The sequence below is a fragment of the Pogona vitticeps genome, chromosome 7, assembly GCF_051106095.1.
Source record: "Pogona vitticeps strain Pit_001003342236 chromosome 7, PviZW2.1, whole genome shotgun sequence".
Lineage (NCBI taxonomy): Eukaryota > Metazoa > Chordata > Lepidosauria > Squamata > Agamidae > Pogona > Pogona vitticeps.
In genome coordinates this window covers 17182860-17200679 of record NC_135789.1, presented here as the reverse complement: position 1 = coordinate 17200679, position 17820 = coordinate 17182860, and the positions used below count along the sequence as shown (strand labels likewise).

The 17820-nt window shown below is 46.1% G+C and overlaps 2 protein-coding genes across 2 annotated transcripts; both read right to left on the bottom strand.

Moving 5' to 3' along the window:
* Positions 1-4103: 4103 nt before the first annotated feature.
* Positions 4104-7032, bottom strand: LOC140701782 (procathepsin L-like; the record flags this gene model as incomplete). Its single annotated transcript, XM_072978770.2, has 4 exons — positions 4104-4352; positions 5370-5478; positions 5890-6058; positions 6787-7032. Coding segments are annotated over 4 exons (621 nt in total), but the record flags the coding sequence as incomplete, so codon positions are not given.
* Positions 7033-7682: 650 nt separating this feature from the next.
* LOC140701693 (procathepsin L-like) lies at positions 7683-10222 on the bottom strand. The gene is made up of 4 exons (XM_072978165.2): positions 10169-10222; positions 9694-9822; positions 9054-9176; positions 7683-8242 (listed from the first exon to the last, which is right to left on the bottom strand). Exons 1-4 carry the CDS (start codon positions 10169-10171, stop codon positions 7988-7990), a joined length of 510 nt encoding a protein of 169 aa, XP_072834266.2. The 5' UTR covers positions 10172-10222; the 3' UTR covers positions 7683-7987.
* Positions 10223-17820: the final 7598 nt, after the last annotated feature.

Here is a 17820-nt window from a genome sequence, read left to right as displayed (position 1 = left end):
CTGCCACAGCTTTTGCTTTGGGCAACTCTCAACAGAAATGGTCACCACAGAGCTTCCCTGTCTTTGCCCCAATCTGAAGCTTCCGCGCCCTCCTACTAGACTTTCTCCCCCGTGAGAAAAGTCCTAGGAAGTTACCCACGCTTGTAATGATATGTGCTTTTATGGTTATTAGAATGGGTTTTGTAGTCATAAGATTGTCTCAATAGCATCCATATTGAGTTTAGGTCTGTGTCTGTAGCAGGAAATTTTACATGCTGTTTTCAAGAGGCCTAGCTCTCCGTCTTATCTAGTTGCTAGAGAGCTGAATTCCTTGTAGTCATAACAAACCCTTGCACCTGCAAAACTCTCATGGGAAAGTAAGGTGGGATAAGACACCAGAAGGGGTGTTCCTAAGAGGTCATTCTGGGAAGAAGAAGGGGGAGAGAGAAGGGGGAGAAAATGGCATTTGGCTGAGAAAGACAGAGTCGAGCTGTTTTTCCCAAAATGGATTATAACTTCTGAATGAAGCCTTTTTCCCAACTTGGACTTTTGGACTACAACTGGACTCTATCCTTTCCTGATGGACTATGAAGTCACTGGATACGTAAGAATGACTATGCCTATGCATTATTCTAGCTTAGTATGCATTTATTATTTTATTTTTCTTAGTGGGGTGGTCTATCTGAGTTTGTGGGGTGGTCTATCTGACTTGTCATGGAAATGTTACTATCTGATTTACTTTGCTATACTCTGAATTCTATTTTGAACTATATTTCTTAATAAATCAGTAATGAATTGGATTGCATGCATTGGTCTCTTGAACAGGATAGCCTAATTAATTTGGCCGCGAATATTTTGCTACCATATTGAGCCCAGATTTTACCTGAGTGTTCTCATGGATTGTCTGTGTTTTCTTGCTTTTTCTTAACAAAGGGGATGGACTTGAGGAAAGAGAATTAGTACAGGGCCTGGCTGAGATTTGGGCTCATCTTAGCTCATAAGGACTGTCTAATCTCTGGAATCTCTCTATCTCCGGCTCCCCTGAATCTTCTTGGAGACTGGGGGTAGCTTACAATGCTTCTGCTCAGACGTCCCTGACTAAAGACCCCTGCTCTGGGCACCTTTCCACACAAGGCTTCACTGGATCACACGTATCCCACACGCTGGGCACCAATTTATTGTAACAGCCACCCTCAAACCTCACAGGGTGGTTGCTACTTCACTTTAAAAACTCGCTGCCACCAAAGTTTCTTTTCAAAACAAAAACTGGTTTATTGAAGAAAATAAAAATAGTCAATCACTGGTATAGAATCAGGGGGGAAACCCTTATATAGGAAAAAAGGGGTCCCTCCCTCTTTTTCTAAAATTAATCCAATTTCTTCCATTTCTTCATCACCAATGTTATCCTGGGGGAAGATCTCTCTTTTGCCCAGTGTTATCTTCCTGAACTCAGAACCTGCCCCACCCAAAGCCTGAACCACATCCCTGGCGGGTCCCACCCTGGATATCACTGAGATCTAGCCGCATGCTTGGGCTCAAATTTTTCTCTTGGCTTACCTCCCTCTTGTCCAGCCTTCCCAGAAATCTTTACAATGCTTTCTGGGCAATCTGGTAGATTAATTAATTGACCGACCAATTAGTTTGTGCTCCCACCTTTCTCACAAACATGGGATTTGAAGCATCTCGCCAAGATTTAAAAGAAAACCTTCAGATCCAAATAAGAACACAGCAGTTATCATTCAAAGCCATCAGGCTAAATTCAGGAGCTTATGTCAATGATAGGAGCCCTTTTTCTGGGTGCCTTTACTCTCAATATTATGCTGTAATAGAGTCACAAAGGATTTGTGGCTTTACTGGCATGCCACTGTCTACAGAGACTTAGAAACACCATCCATCCACCCACCCACCCACCCACCCATCCACCCACCCACCCGTCCGTCCGTCCGTCCGTCCGTCCGTCCACCCATCCACCCACCCATCCATCCATCCATCCATCCATCCATCCATCCATCCATCCATCCATCCATCCATCCATCCATCCATCCATCCATCCATCCGTGTGTCACCTGGTGTCTCCCATTATTGCCGACGTATAAATGGAAGATGTGGACAATAAGTTACTCAACACCTGCCCGGGGATGCCTCCCAGCGATGGGTTCAGGGATGTGGATGACCCTTGGGTGAAGGTTGAGATTCAGGATGGACAGGCCTTCACAGACCACGGACATGCAGTCAACCCAAATGAATCGTGAATCTTGCCACCCAATTATGCTTTTTATTGTGCAAAGTGTCCAAGTCCCCCCTTCTTTTTCTGAAATGAACTGAGCGTACATCATTTCTATGACCCAATGTCATCTTGCTGAAAGATCCCTCCTTTTTGTTATCTTCCTGAACTCGCAACCCACTCGTTGCTCAAAGCTTTAACCACATCCCTTTGGGTCCTACCCGGGATATCACTGAGATCTAGCCACGTTCCCAAGGTTTCTGATGGCTCAGTTCCCCCATCTGGACACCTCCCCTGAAAGCTTTCCATCTTTCCCTCGCCCTCGCTCTCTTGGACAAACGGGTTGGTTTATTAATTGACCAATCAATTAGTTTATCTTTCCCCCTTTCTCCCAAACATAAGCTTGGAAGCGTCACAGGAAGACTTAAAATATTCAGATACAACGATGAACGCAAACATGCTAACTCAATCCAATAAGGTTCAATCCCTTAAACTTCTAGGAGAGGAAATGAGAGCGAAGGAGGACGGGACAAGGGGATAGGTGTCCATCTTTTGGTCTATATTCAGAGTCGATTCTGGGAGTCTCTGTTTGAGACCCCGTCATGGAAGAAAACGGATAACTGAGATCCATCCATTCATCCATCTACTAAATTTAATCGTTTCATCCCCAGGTTTGCTGGAGTTTGCCATGTTTCTAGGCGGCTCCGCTCCTTCTTAAATGGGAGTTAGAGGCAACAATAAAGAGCTACAAATAATTCATGGCCTTGGTTGTTGTGGGTTTTTCGGGCTCTTTGGCCGTGTTCTGAAGGTTGTTCTTCCTGACGTTTCGCCAGTCTCTGTGGCGGGCATCGTCAGAGGAACAGGAGTAGGAACTCTGTCCATGCTCTGTTGCTGTTTGTTGGGTGGTTGAGTATTTATAGCTGTGGGAACAGCTTTTGTCCTTTTCAGGGGATAGGGTGATGATGGTGATCCACGTGGTGTTCTTCTTCTTGTTGTTGTTGTGGATGTATTGTTGTGATAAGGGAGGAGAGATTATCTGTCACTGGTTGATGGGTGTCTTTAGCTGTTTTTTTGTGTGCAATGATCCCTGGTCCTTGTGGCTGGGTAGAGTTCGTTGACCTTTTTGCATGCTGTATTTTCCAGTGCTGGCAGCCAGGTCGTATTAAGTTTTAGACTTTCCTCTTTTTTCTTGAAGCTCTGCTGTGTTTATGGATTTAAATGGCTTCCATGTGCAGTCTAACATGATTGCTAGTGTTGTCCAGTACTTCAGCATTTTGAAAAAGAATTTCATGTCCAGCTTGTTTTAGGGCATGTACAGCTACTGCTGATTTTTCTGTGTTTTTTTTAGTCTGCAGTGTCTCTCATGTTCTTTGATTCTGGTGTGAATGCTGCATTTTGTGGTTCCAATATATACCTGTCCACAGCTGCAAGGTATCCGGTATACTCCTGCAGTGATGAGGGGGTCCCTTCTGTCCTTTGCTGACCGTAATATTTGTTGTATTTTTGTGGTGGGTCTGAATACTGTTTGCAGACACGGCAGAAAAAAACCCCCAGTGTTTGTGTCTGTGTTAATAACTTTATTAGGCCCTTAAATTGCTGTGAATCTTATAGGACATTTCAACAGGCTGGAAAGAAAATCAGGCCAATTCCCACCCCCCAATCATTCAACTAAGATCTAAATAAATTTGCATGGATGGATGGAGTCACCCTAAGGGTTTCTCCAGGTCCCTTCCTGGTGTTAAGCTGAGAACATTCATTTATATTTTTAGACAATACATTCATTTATTTAATTTAATCCAGGTGCCTCCAGGAATACCCTGTTTTGCACTTCTGCGATGAGTCGAAGGAAAGGAAAACGGGTTAAAAAGGACAGACAGAGCATGAGATAATCAGTGACGAAAACTTTGAAATCAGATCAGTTTATTGTTCAGCCAGAAGCAACTTGGTATTTATGGGCACATTTCCAAAGAGTGGGTGGGATGGTCTGAAGCCGGGCAACAGAATGTTCTGGAAGGAGAGATCCGGCCACCCCACACCCTCCAAGGGGGGGGGTTACAAGACAGGGTAGCTTGCGTCGTTGGCTACACCGCAGTGGTTGGATCCTTTCTCCAGATACAGGTAGCCCTTGTCGCCCCAGTATTCAGACCAGCTGTGGGGAGACGGGAAGAAGAAACAGAGAAAAAGAAGAAAATATCATCATTCATGACCCTCCCTAGGCAGGAGGGAGTAGTGGTTGGAATGGGCTGTGGAGTTCCCTGGTGAACTTTGGTCCTCTCCTTCTTTCTCAGCCTGGTCTGCCTTAAAGGGTGGTGGAGAAGGAAAAAGGTTGGAGTCATTGCAACCTCGCATGCTGCCTTTAGCAGGTTTGGCTGGGCTGCCTGTCAATCTCTCCAGCAGCAACCAATCATTCTCTCTGTCCTCTCATTCAAAGGGAGCCCCGCCTCTCTCCTTTTGAGCTTTCCCCCTCTCTGTAGTCCCCCTCTCTGAAGCAGTGAGTTTCGGGGGGGGGGGGGCTTGTGGCTGAAAGCAGCCACATTCTGTTAGTTTTGCTGCTGGATCAGAACTGGAAGCCAGCAAAGCTTTTTGTTCACCTCACGTCTCAGAGGGAGTGACGGAGACTGTAAGTGCCAGCTCATGGGAAGACAAGGGGTGGGCTAATCAGGGGAGAACCTGAAGCTATTCTGCCCTGGGATCCTCTGGACATCTGCTGTGCTGCTAGAGGAATTTCACCTAAATTTAAACTCTGCAACCTACAGCAGGGAGGACAAGCCCCACGGATGCTCCCTGGCTCTTCAGGGAGAAAAGGCAGTGTATAAATAGAATAAACTGCATAAAATAGCACACAAGAACATTAGCCAAGGATGGTTAGAGGATTACGATTCCTGGCACCGGTTCACCAGGGAGACGGAGAAACCCACTGTGTCACTTGGCGAATTTGGTGGTGAGCACCAGACTCCGGGTCTCCCGAATCCTGGTCTGACCCTCTAACTGGCACTGGGTGTTATGCAAATAATAATAACCACCACCACCACCACCCATGGTCGAAATCCTTGTGACTAAAACTCCCAGCTTTTCTGGCCAGCCCTGGCTTGTCCCCAGGTCCCCTCCGCGACACTTTCGTATCCGGGGGCCCCCATCCGCTTGACTGGCTTGGGCACCGTCTCACCTGTTTTTCAGAATCCAGTAATCTTTCCCATTGTAGCCTGCCTTGTCGTAGCCGACCGCCAGCACGGCTTGGGTCAGCTTGTCACCCCCCCAAGGGCATGACAAGATTCCTGGGTGGAAGATGGAGAGGATGATGGTATGACATAACGACAATTTTTTACTAAAGAGTCACACTCCAGTGTAACAGAATCAGCCCTAACAACAAACTGCTATTGATGAATTAAGGGCTGCTCTCATTCCCGGTCATACGCACAACAGGCCCGAGGCTGGGAATTCAAGCTGCGACTTTGGAAGTAACAGCCATTGGCCATTACCATTTATAAACCGCTGGAGCAAGTGTATGGCTCTGTTGAGTTCTTGTTATTAATATCAGCCATGAACTGTAAAGTTAATTCTGACTTACGGTAACCCTTTTTTTTAAGGGTTTTCCAGGTCGAGAAGCGGTTCCCCATCCCATTCTTCTCGGGGTGCCCTGGAGTTCTCCCTGAGATGACCCGGCCCTCCGTTGAAGCGAACCTCACCTGATTTATAGAACTGGAACCCCGAAGACCTGGCGTCGATGGCCACAGCCATGGGGCCAACGGTGGCCACGGCTTTCTCCAGCGCCTTCTCGTCCCCCAACTTCACGTACTTCAACGATGCACATTGGCCCACGGCGTTCTCGCGCTTGGAACGACACCTTTGGTCATCCTGAAATAGACTCAGATTTGAATTTCTTGCCCAGGGATACGGAATCATCACATTCAGATCTCTCATCTAAAGGGATCCCCGGGGTGGCCCGAGAGAGCCGGTCTTTAGAAACTGAAATCCTGCTGATGTTCTAGAGACGCGACTCCGGCAGAACCTCGTGCCCGAGCACACGCTGGGACGCAACGCTTGGGCTCCCCTCCCGACGTCCTGCCGCAGAAGAAAGCTGGCTCACTGTCAAGGCCCAGGGGGTGAGCCACGCTTTCCTTTTTTTCGCCATGACAATCAGCCCTCCTTTAACTCGTAAGGAACCCCCTGTTTTAACGAGAGGCTATCTGTGGATTCTCTGGGACGAATGACACGTTATCCCATCCTCCACGCTTAGAAGGAGCAGGAAGGATCGGTCTCCCTGCCTGCCCCTTGCCTAGGACAGCGGTCCCCCACCTCTACCATGGACAACAACTCCCATCAGCCAAAAAGAAGGATGATGGGAGATGCAACCCAGCATCTCTGAAGGAAACCAAGGTGGTCAAAGAGGGACGCGAGAGACCTTTGCCATCATGAAGGCGTCTTCCAGACGTGCCCAGAAAGGTCCAGGAAGGGGGCTGGGCTGGGCTGGCCTGGCCTACCTCGCAGGGGCGTCACTCTTGGTGCGCAGGGACCCCATCCTGGTGGATGTGCTCTGATCCACCCGTGCCATAAAGATTCATAGAGCTGCTCAGGGCTCTTACCCTCCCTTCATAGGGGTAGTCCTTCTCCAAATTGAGGCCCCCGTTCTGGCGGACGTATTCGAAAGCCAATATGGGCGATCCACTTTGGCACCCGCGGTTGCCCTGATTCCACGAGCAATCCACGAGGTTCTGCTCGCTCAAGGAGACCCGTTGGCGGGTTTCCTTGAAATGCAAGTGTTCCAGAGCCCCCGTGGCGCTGAAGGCCCAGGAGGACCCACATTGACCCTGTGGAAGGAAATAAAAATGAGGAGGAAAAAATTAGAAACCAGGAACCTCTCGTGAACAAGCTGAGATCCGGCTCAGCCAGAAAGGATCCAAAATTCGCTCTGAAGGGTCCAAATCCAGACAACCAGGAAGGATCCCTTGAGAAGCCGAGCGGCTCCCAAGGTCCAGACTCTGATCTGAGTCCCGAAACGCTGGCTTAATTTTTTTCCTCAAGCTGTTTCTAAAGTTCTTCCGTGTTTTGAATAATTAGGATAGAATAAATTCATAGCTTTAATTATTATTGTGTAATTAATAGAATTTTAATACTTGTAATCTGAATGAAGTTTCAATTCCTATTGTACACTTAATGGAGTTTTAATTCTTATGATATCATGAATTAAAGGAATTTTTATTATTATAGTTTAACCAATGGAGTTTCCATAATTGTAGTATAATTAATAGATAGAGTTTTTAATGATTATTAAATTATTAATCCATCGGGGGCTGAAGGGGGCTGAGCCCCTGGAGGCTGGTTTATCTGGGTGTGGTTGCTTTTTCTAAGTATGATTTAAATGTTTTTAAATGATTTACAATTATTATTATAAATTAATTACTGGATTTTAATGATTGTTGTATTAGCAGTTGCATAAGACGTCATAACCATGACTCTATCTTTTTTTCTCCCAATAATATTTTTGAAATCCTGATATTTTGCTCTTTTATTAATTAATTAACGCAAAGAGTAAGAAAATAAAATCCATTAATTTATCATAGGGTAATAATTTGTTTTAATAATGGATGGATGGATGGATTTTTAAACATTCTTATTGTATGATTAGTTAATGGGTTCTAATTTCTTACTGTTTGTTTTTTAATCTTGTAATTTATGGTGCGATGGACCGACTCTCTTAAAGGAAGCCACAGGCTTTCATTTTGCAAAACCTGAGCAGGACAAAGAAGAACAGGGTGTTTTGAAGGTCGATACTCCATAGGTCGTTCATCCTTCAAGTGGTGAAGCACTAGAGAGCATCTCACAAAGACCCTTTGCAGAGTTTATCTCTTTAGCTTTAATGGGAATATCTCCCGGACTCACCTGGTCCTTCACCCGCGTGACGTAACCTTCCTTCCGCCAGTCCACACTTTTGGGGACCTGTTCGTTGGCCGATGTGTGGAACCAACTCACGTTCCCTTCAGCTGGTCTGACCTGGTTGGGCAGGAGGCAGCTCATCCTCTGGTTGAACTCCTCGTTTGTCTGGAAAGGGGAAAGAAGCAGAGGTGGGTCGCCAGTCTCCCTGTTTCTGCTCGCCCTGGCGAGCGCCGGCTTCCGCCCCTCCGGAGAACCCGGGAGGAGGAGACGGCCAAGCCTGGCTTTTGGGGGGCTACAGAGGGCAGGGGAAATACCCAAAGAGCCCGAGGGGGAGGGGACAGGTGGGTTTGGTTCCAGCATTACAGAAACCATCATCCTCAGAGGGAGGGCAGTCTACCCAAGGAGGTGGGGAATGCTCACAATCCTTCTTTGCTGGAAAAATGGAAGCAGAAGCGGTCTCTTCTGGCTCTGCTGGCATTACAAGATTTCCACATAGCGCAAGGGGTGGGCTAAATGACCTCGAGGGGCCCTCTCTACGACAAGGCTTCACTCAGTAGAGAAAAGTTGGGTGTTGTCCTACTGCTTTGTTTCTCTGTTTAAAATGTTTTTACCCCAAAGTTTCCTGAAGAAGGTTCTGAGTTGTGAAATTTTAGACTCCAAGCTGCAGACAGAGGCTGCTCTGTGTTATTTATTATATGTACGGCCCTCTATCATCTTTTTCGGTTCTTAAGAAGTTGGGCCAAAATTCTTCTCGTCAACTAAATAGCAGCCATGCAAACTCTGCTTACACCCCTGCAAAGCGGTCCCCGACGTCTGACCTCTGTGGCTTAGATAAAAACAAAAGCCACGGATAGTTTGGCTCTAAACTAACTAGAATAACCATCAAGCGAGTGGAGTCGGAAGCATCAACATGGACGTGAACCATAATTTCCTGAGCAGGAAAAGGGGGTCTTTGTGCAAGATCGGGGGTGCTCACCAGGTCGCCAAAGTGGTTCATGCCCAGCCGGTAGGTGTGTTTCCCCTGGGAGGCCTCCCAGTTATGCTGCTCAATCATCCTCAGGTTCTCCTCCCAGATGGCTCTGCGGGAAAACTCTTCCCCCTGCCAGGAAGAAACCGGATTAAGCTCAAACACGAGGATGGATTTTAAAGGAACAAAAATAACTCGGAAGCAACTTGAAGGCACAGAGCAACCCCAATAAACCAGCTGAGAGGGAAGCCTTAGCTGTGGACGCCCAGCATTGGTGAGGGGGGTCTGTATAGATGACCCTCGGGGATCCCTTTCTACCCTTCTGTGATTCTAAGGCAGACCTTCTTATATACCTATAAATCCATTTCTTTCCCAATAAAACAGGGCTCAGGGAAGCTCAGGTATTCTGTGGATGACGTTGAACTCCAGTGCCCATCACTCCCAGGTGACATGGTGCAGCTGGCAGGGATGATACGTATTGTAGTTAGAGAGTATCTGTTGCTCTACAGTTTCTCCACAGTATGGAGGTCTCCTTTGTAAAGGAGGAAAGGGAAAAGCAGGCCTCATGTTTTGTCTGGGGATGATGGGCAGTGTAGTCCGACCTCTGGACTTCCCAGGCCTTACGGTGGGGCGAGGGTGGGGAGCTCACCTCCAGGTATGCTTTTCCGTGGAGACTCTTCCAGTCCTCCCAGGCCGTGTCCAGTGCTGGATCCAGGGCTGCCGACACTGTCAGGAGTGCCATCAGCACAGACGGCCCCAGGAAGGGCATCATCTTCACCTGCAGAAAGCAGCAGGAGCCCATCAGGATTCGGGGCAGAATCCTTTACCTGGAGCCCCCGATGACTCATCTTCCCAACCCCGATAGCCAGAGAGGCCTGATTTCCCCCCCCAACGCCCTCCTGCAAATCCATGATCGTTTGAATTTCAGCTTGAGGGTGCATCTGCCAGCACCCGTTCCTTTAAAGTTTAAGCAATCTTGTCCCCTAACTTGTCAGAATTGACTTGAGGGCACATCATCATCATCATAATCATCATCATTATGACTACCCACCCAACATTTCACCTGAAACGATGAGGTCTCTTTCTACCTCACCTGGAGAAAATAACCAGATGATAGACCTTACCATGAAGAACGGGGGTCCTTAATTGCTTAAAGGTTCTTCCTCCGGACCTCCAAGGGAAGCGTCTGATCGGGGAGACCAGGAGGTCCCTTTTATAGGGCAAAGACGGCCGAGTCCCTCCCTCTTTTTTTTTTCCAATGAATCCCGTTTGCATCATTTCTTGGTACCAAAGGTCATCTCGGGGAAAGATTGCTCATTTTCCTGAGGTTATCTTCCTGAACTCAGAACCTTCCCCGAAAGCTTAAACCGCATCACTTGTGGGTCCAGCCCTAGACCTCACTGAGATCTAGCCACATTCCTGAGGTCAACTGTTTCTTGTTGCTTAACTCCCTCCATCCGGCCACTTTCCCTGAAAGCGTTAGATCTTTTTCTGGCCTTGACCCACTTGGGCAATCAGGTTGATTAATTAAGTCAACCAATCCATTACCATAGTTTCTCCTTCCACCTTTCTCCCAAAGCGGGCATTTGAAGCCTCACACCAAGAGGCATAAAATGAACACAAAAGTTATAAATCAGCACCACGGGGTTATATTCAGTGGCTCAGGTCCACGAGAGGAGAGCCGTTGAGTCAATGGGATTGACATGCATTTTGATCTACGTATCCTCAGAGTTGATTGGGGGAGTCTCCCTTGATCGGGACTAAATGGGGACGCAGGATTATTCAGTGGGGAGTTGCCATGTTTCTGGGTGCCTCTGCTCCCAGTTTATTTATTTATTTTTATTTATTTATTTTTGGACTTATATACCGTCCCGTAGCAGTTCAAGCACTCTCCGGGCGGTTTACAATTTCATTATACAGGCTACACATTGCCCCCCCCCCCAGGAAGCTGGGTACTCATTTTACTGACCTCGGAAGGATGGAAGGCTGAGTCAACCTTGAGCCGGCTACCTGGGATTTGAACCCCAGGTCGTGAGCACAGTTTTAGCTGCAGTACAGCATTTTAACCACTGGGCCACGAGGCTCTTATTCCCAGTTGGATGGGAATTGCATGCTATAATACATAGGCACGAAAGATTTATGGAGTTAACAGGCACACCACCTTTCACAGAGGCATAGAACCACCATCCATCCACCCAGTCTACTAAGAAATGCTGTTTTTAGTTTTTTTTCCTTTTGCGGATGTTGCCATGTTTCTAACTGTCTCTTCTAAGATCCAGAAGGGCTTCTGTGTCTTAATGAATCTTCAGAAGATTCGCTAAGGAGGGGGAGAAGGTCCTGATTCCCAGCACCGGCTCATCCAGGGGTTCAGAGAGAACACGGCACATGAATCGTCCCACCCGATAAAGCTTTTTATCAGACAAGGCGGCCGAGCCGCCTGCTCTTTTTCTAAAACAAAACCAATTTGCATCATTTCTTGATACCAAATGTCATCTCGGGGAAAGATCGCTGCTTTGCCTGCGATTATCTTGAGTGAACGCAAATAAACCCCATCGAAGCTTGAGCCACATCACTTGTGGGTCGGAGGCTGGACCTCGCTGAGATCTAGCCACGTTCCTGACGTTGTTTGTTCCTCACAGCTTAACTCCCACGGCTTAACCTTCCTGGAAAGCTTTCTAGCTTTCTCTGGCCCTCGCCACCTAAAGCAGCTAATCAATCAAACAAATCAATTCACTAATCTGTCGATCAATTGGTTTATCCTTTCACCTTTCTCCCAAACATGGCATTCGAAACATCTCACAATTTTTTTTTCATCTCATACAAATGAGAACCCAAACATTATAATTCAATGCAGTTGGGTGAAATTCAGAGGCTCGTGTCAACGGAGACCTTTTGATTCAACAAAAGATTTCTGTGACATGTCATTTTTCCTCCCTGCAACCTATATTTGAACTTACAAGTAAGTTTAAACACATTTATGATGAGTAATCTGGTCAGGAGTATATTGTTTTTATTTTGCCTGGAAAGTCATCTTCTGACTTTTTTAACAGTACAGTACAGAAACCTTTATTGGCATGCTACTTTTTTAACATGTTAGTTATGTTATATTTATGCCTAATTTTGTAGTAAGCATTATATTTTGGTCACCGTTTCGTTGTTGGCAACCCTCCTGACGAGCCAGCAAATGGGTGAGATGGATCGATCCTCAGAAGGCTGTAAAATAAACCTGTGTGGTTTCAATAGATGCAAGCAATGTAAACAGACGATATGGAACTAATGTTTTTATTAGCACTCTGAAGTGTGATGAGCCTGGCGAAGTGTTTATTCTAACATGTAAAACTCTACAAAACTAAACAATTCCACTGTTGTTATGGTCTTTGATAATTCTGTGAAACTCCTCTGGCTGGCTGGTGTAAAAAAGGGGAAACGTCTTCCTCTATGTCATCGATGCTGCTTCATACATGACTAAGGCAGCCAAGGGGTTTAAACTCCTTTATTAAAAAAAAAACTCCATCTGACATGCACCTGGTTTAGACTGAGTGGCCGAATAGATACGAAGCAGCTCTCCTGATGTAGATAAGATGATTTCAAATGGAGGAAAAATTGTTTATTAAAATGGCTATGTGTTATTCAACAAACTATGATTCCGGCTTAAAACTACATGACTGGAACTAGTGATGGCCTAGAAATTGTGAAAGTGAGGAAAGGGGGAAGTGGCTGAAAAAAAATTGTGATCAACTGTAGAGTACGGCCATGTCACCTGGGTGATTCAACAACTTTGCAAAATAAGGAACATTCTCAGTGGACTGGATGCAAAATCTGAATGAATTTGAGCCAGAATTTTCTCCAGATACGTTAGCTTTTTTTCAGATTGGTTCCTGTCGCCTCTTCTTATGCCCAACTGGGTTTTCCGAGCTACTGGTGGACAACAGAAGAGTCTCTGAGTTTGATGGCCCTAAGAGGCATGTGATCTTCTTCTGCTGTTGACAAAAACTTACCCAGATTTGACCATTTTCTTCTCAAGATGCTCATGTAATTCCTTCCATACTAGCCCTTCTTGATTGGAAGTGAAGAAGAAGAAAAATTTTCATTATTTTAATGCGGAGGTAGAAGCATGGATTTTTTTAAAAACTGGGCACTAATTTCAGAAAAATAGTAAAATGTTTTCAGTTTAATTGGTCATATTTAAATGATTTTAAGGTCATAAATGGTTATATATTGGGTTTAGCAGTGGGATGCAAGATAAGTCAGCAATTGTACAAAAAGGTTTAAAAACAGTTTTAGGGCCTGGCACCTTAAAAACCACAACATTCATCTCTTAAGCCCATTCCACTTTGTTAGCAATCAATGAAAGAGTCCACCTACCTCTGTTTCTAGTCAGGATGGTTTAGTGGATCGGCTCTCCAACCAGGATTAAGAGACCTGCATTCAAATCCTGCTAGGGCAAGAAAACTTGGTGGGTGGAGATAAGGAACATCTTGAACAACACAGGCACTTTGAAAACATCCCATAGCGGAAACAAAGGTGTGACCTAGAATTAGCATCCATCCATCTACAAATCTGCAGATTTTCTGTTTTAGGGGTTACCATGTTTCTGGGAGCTTCTGTTCTCAGTTAGATGAGAATTTTATGCTGCAGTAAAGACCCACAGAGGATTTATGGAGTTACTGGCATGCCACCGTCTACAGAGACATGGAACCACCATCCATCCATCCATCCATCCATCCATCCATCCATCCATCCATCCATCCATCCATCCATCCATCCATCCATCCATCCATCCATCCATCCATCCATCCACTAAATGTGATTTCCAGGTTTTCTCTTGTGGGGGTTGCCATGTTTCTGGGTGCCTCTGGGTAGGAGAAAAATCAAAACAGCTCACCAGAGACAGCTGCATCAGCCCATCTTGTCCCTCCCAGTTGTCAAAAAATAGATTTTCTTCTTTAATGGAGGGATTCCGTGTCTTTCTGTGTGTTTCACTAACAAGTCTACAGCCCATGAGAGGAAAATGATATGTATCTAAATGCTTCTCTTCCCAGCCTGATGAAACATCATAAAAGTTTTGAAAGCTTTCCTGTTTATGGCATTTTAGGGACGTCCTGAATCTATTAATACAGACACATCCCAGTTTAGGGACCCCAGAAAAGTCTTCCTCTGGTTGGGGAAAAGGCCACGTATCTACGGGACCAATTCACCCTTCAGAAGATTTGTTAAGGATTAGAGAGGCAGATATTCGTACTTTATTTGTAAATCAATATGGGCAGGGGGGCGGGGGGACGAGTCTCCCCGGACGGCTGTGGAGTGGCCAGCCGAGCTGGGCGAAAGCGACGCTACATCCCTGGCTGGCACTAGTGGCACCAGGAGGCACGAGTGGATGGGTTCTGGGGGCCAGCCCTGCATGAGGTGCAGCTGCCATGGGGATATTTGTACAGTATTCATTTACAAATATTAATACCCACATCTTTATTAAGAAGGGCGTGAGGGTCATCATTCCGAGCACAGGCTCACCAGGGGTTCAGAGAGAACCACATGTGACCCTGTCAAGCAACAAAGTTTTTTATCAGTCAAGGCGGCCGAGTCCCTTTTTTTTTCTAAAATGAACCCAATTTGCATTTTATCTTGGTTACCAAATGTCATCTTGGTGAAAGATCGCTCATTGGCCTGACGTTATCATCTTGAACTCATAATGTGTTGAGAGTTCTGGGAACTTGCTTCTTGTTGTTTAGTCATCAAGTCGTGTCCGACACATCGTGACCCCATGGACCAGAGCATGCCAGGCCCCCCTGTATTCCACTGCCTCCCAGAGTTGGGTCAAATTCATGTTGGTCGCTTCGATGACCCTGTCCAGCTATCTCATCATCTGTCGTCCCCTTCTCCTCTTGCCTTCCCATTTCCCCAACATCAGGGTCTTTTCCAGGGAGTCTTCTCTTCTCATGAGATTACCAAAGTATTGGAGCCTCAGCTTCAGGATCTGCCCTTCCAGGGAGCACTCAGGGTTGATTTCCTTTAGAACGGATAGGTTTGTTCCCCTTGCAGTCCAGAGGACTCTCAAGAGCCTCCTCCAGCACCACAGTTCAAAAGCACCCATTCTTCGGCGGTCGGCCTTCTTTATGGTCCAGCTCTCACTTTGTTGGCAAGGTGAGATCTTTGCTTTTAAAGATGCTGTTGAGGTTTGTCATCGCTTTCCTCCCAAGAAACAGGCAGCTTTTAATTTTGTGGCTGCTGTCACCATCTGCAGTGATCATGGAGCCCAGGAAAGGCAAGTCTGTCACTGCCTCCATATCTTCCCCTTCTATTTGCCTGGAGGTGATGGGACCAGTGGCCATGATCTTAGTTGCATAGTGCATTTTACTGGAAGTTCCAGTAAAATGCACATTGGAAGGCCAGCTCCTTAAGGGGAGGATTAGCTGCTGAAGTCCCCTTCTTTGCCTGACTGTTCTGGGTATCCACCCTCTCCAAAGCCTGGCACTTTAGGAAATAAAGACTCAGGAGGCGATCTTTAAATGTAAAAGGGTTTTGTGTATTTTACTCACTGAAAAGTCCATTTCTAAAAGAGGCACTCCTTGGGCTTAAAGGAAAAGAAAATAGTAAAAAAAATTAAGGTTTATTTCCTCAGCCCACTGGCTGGGAGGGTGTCTAGGTTCAGAGATCCTGCCTGGAGATCTAGCCTCTTCCAAGGTGAAAAAAGGGTCTGAGACCAAAGGGAGTCTCCTCCAAACGCATGAGTTAGCATGCAAGCAAACATGCAAACCCATTAGTCTGTGATGGAGGCCCTTCCTCCCATATCTTGAAATTGACATCAAGATTGCTCACTAGCCAACAAGAACCCTCCCCCAAAGTTTAAACCACATCCCATTGTGGGTCCAACGCTGGGCCTTGATGAGATCTAGCCACAATCCTCAGGTCAACTGTTTCTCGTAACTTTACTTCCCCCGCCCCCCATCCAGCCACCTTTCCGGAAAGCTTAGAGCTTTTTCTGGCTCTCTCACACACACCCCTTGGGCAATCGGTTTGATTAATCAATCCATTGATCAATTAAGTTTATCCTTCCACCTTCCTCCCAAACATGGGAATCAAAGCATTGACCAAGATTTTCTTAAAATTCAGATATCAATAAGAACACAAAAGTCATAATTCAAGGTGGGTGGGCGAAATTCAGGGCCTCCGGTCAATGACAGCCATTGAATTGAATCCGTTGAACTTCTAGGGGAGGAAGCGAGACCGAAAAGAGGACGTCACAAGGGGATGGATGTCCATTTTGGTCTATATGCAGAATTGATCCCGGGAGTCTTCCTTTATCGGGATTAAGAGGGGAAATGCAGGAAAAAGAAATGAGTTTAAAAGCAATTTGGGGGCTTGCCAATCTAAAAAGTACAGCATCCTTCCATTAAGACGCCCCCCTTCATTAGCAATCAACCAAACAGCCAAAATCCACCTGCCTCTCTCTCCAGTCAGTATGGTGTAGTGCACTGGTTCTTAACCTTGGGTTACTCAGGAGTTTTGGACTGCAACTCCCAGAAGCCTTCACCACCAGCTGCCCTGACTGGGGTTTCTGGGAGTTACAGTTCAAAAGCATCCGAGTAACAAAGGTTAAGAACCACTGGTGTAGTGGACTGGCCGTCCAACCAGAATTCAGAGGCCCGGGTTCAAATCCTGCTCAGCCATGGAAACTCCTTTATCCCCCCCCCCCACCAAAGATCCATCTGACATGCACCTGGTTTACATCCAGTGGCCGAATAGATACGAAGCAACTCTCCCAATGTAGATAAGATGATTTCAAATGGGGGAAGAATTGTTCGTTATAACGGCGATGTATTTTTCTACAAACTATGATTCCGGCTTAAAACTGTACGACTGGAATGAGTGATGGCCTCGAAATTGCCGCGGAATGGAGGGGCCCGGCACCTTAAAAACCACAACATTCATCTCTTAAGACCACACCGCTTTGTTAGCAATCCATGAAACAGTCCATCTACCTCTGTTTCAGTATGGTTTAGTGGATCGGCTCTCCAACCAGGATTAAGAGACCTACATTCAAATCCTGCTAGGGCAAGAAAACCTGGTGGGTGGAGATAATGAACATCTTCTTGAACAACACGGGCACTTTGAAAGCATCGCATAACGAAAACAAATGTGTGACCTAGAATTTCCATCTATCCATCTCCAAATTTAATCTGCAGATTTTCTGTTGTAAGGGTTACCATGTTTCTGGGAGCCTCTGCTCTCCGTGAGATGAGAATGATATGCTACAATACAGATCCACAAAGGATTTATGGAGTTACTGGCATGCCACCGTCTACAGAGACATGGAACCACCATCCATCCGTCCGTCCATCCATCCATCTGTCCATCGTACCACTAAATGTGATTTCCAGGTTTTCTCTTGTGGGGGTTGCCATGTTTCTGGATGCCTCTGGGAAGGAGAAAAATCAAAACAGCTCGCTGGAGAGAGCTGCATCAGCCTATCCTATCCCTCCCAGTTGTCAAGAAATAGATTTTCTTCTTTAATCGAGGACTTCCATGTCTTTCTGTGTGTTTCACTAACACGTCTACAACCCACGAGAGAAAAATTATATATATCTAATTTGATGCTTCTCTTCCCAGCCTGATGAAACATCCTAAAAGTTTTGAAAACTTTCCTGTTTATGGCATTTTAGGGACCTACTGAATCTATTAATACAGACACATCCCAGTTTAGGGACCCCAGAAAAGTCTTCCTCTCGATGGGGAAAAGGTCACGTATCAACGGGACCGATTTACGCTTTAGAAGATT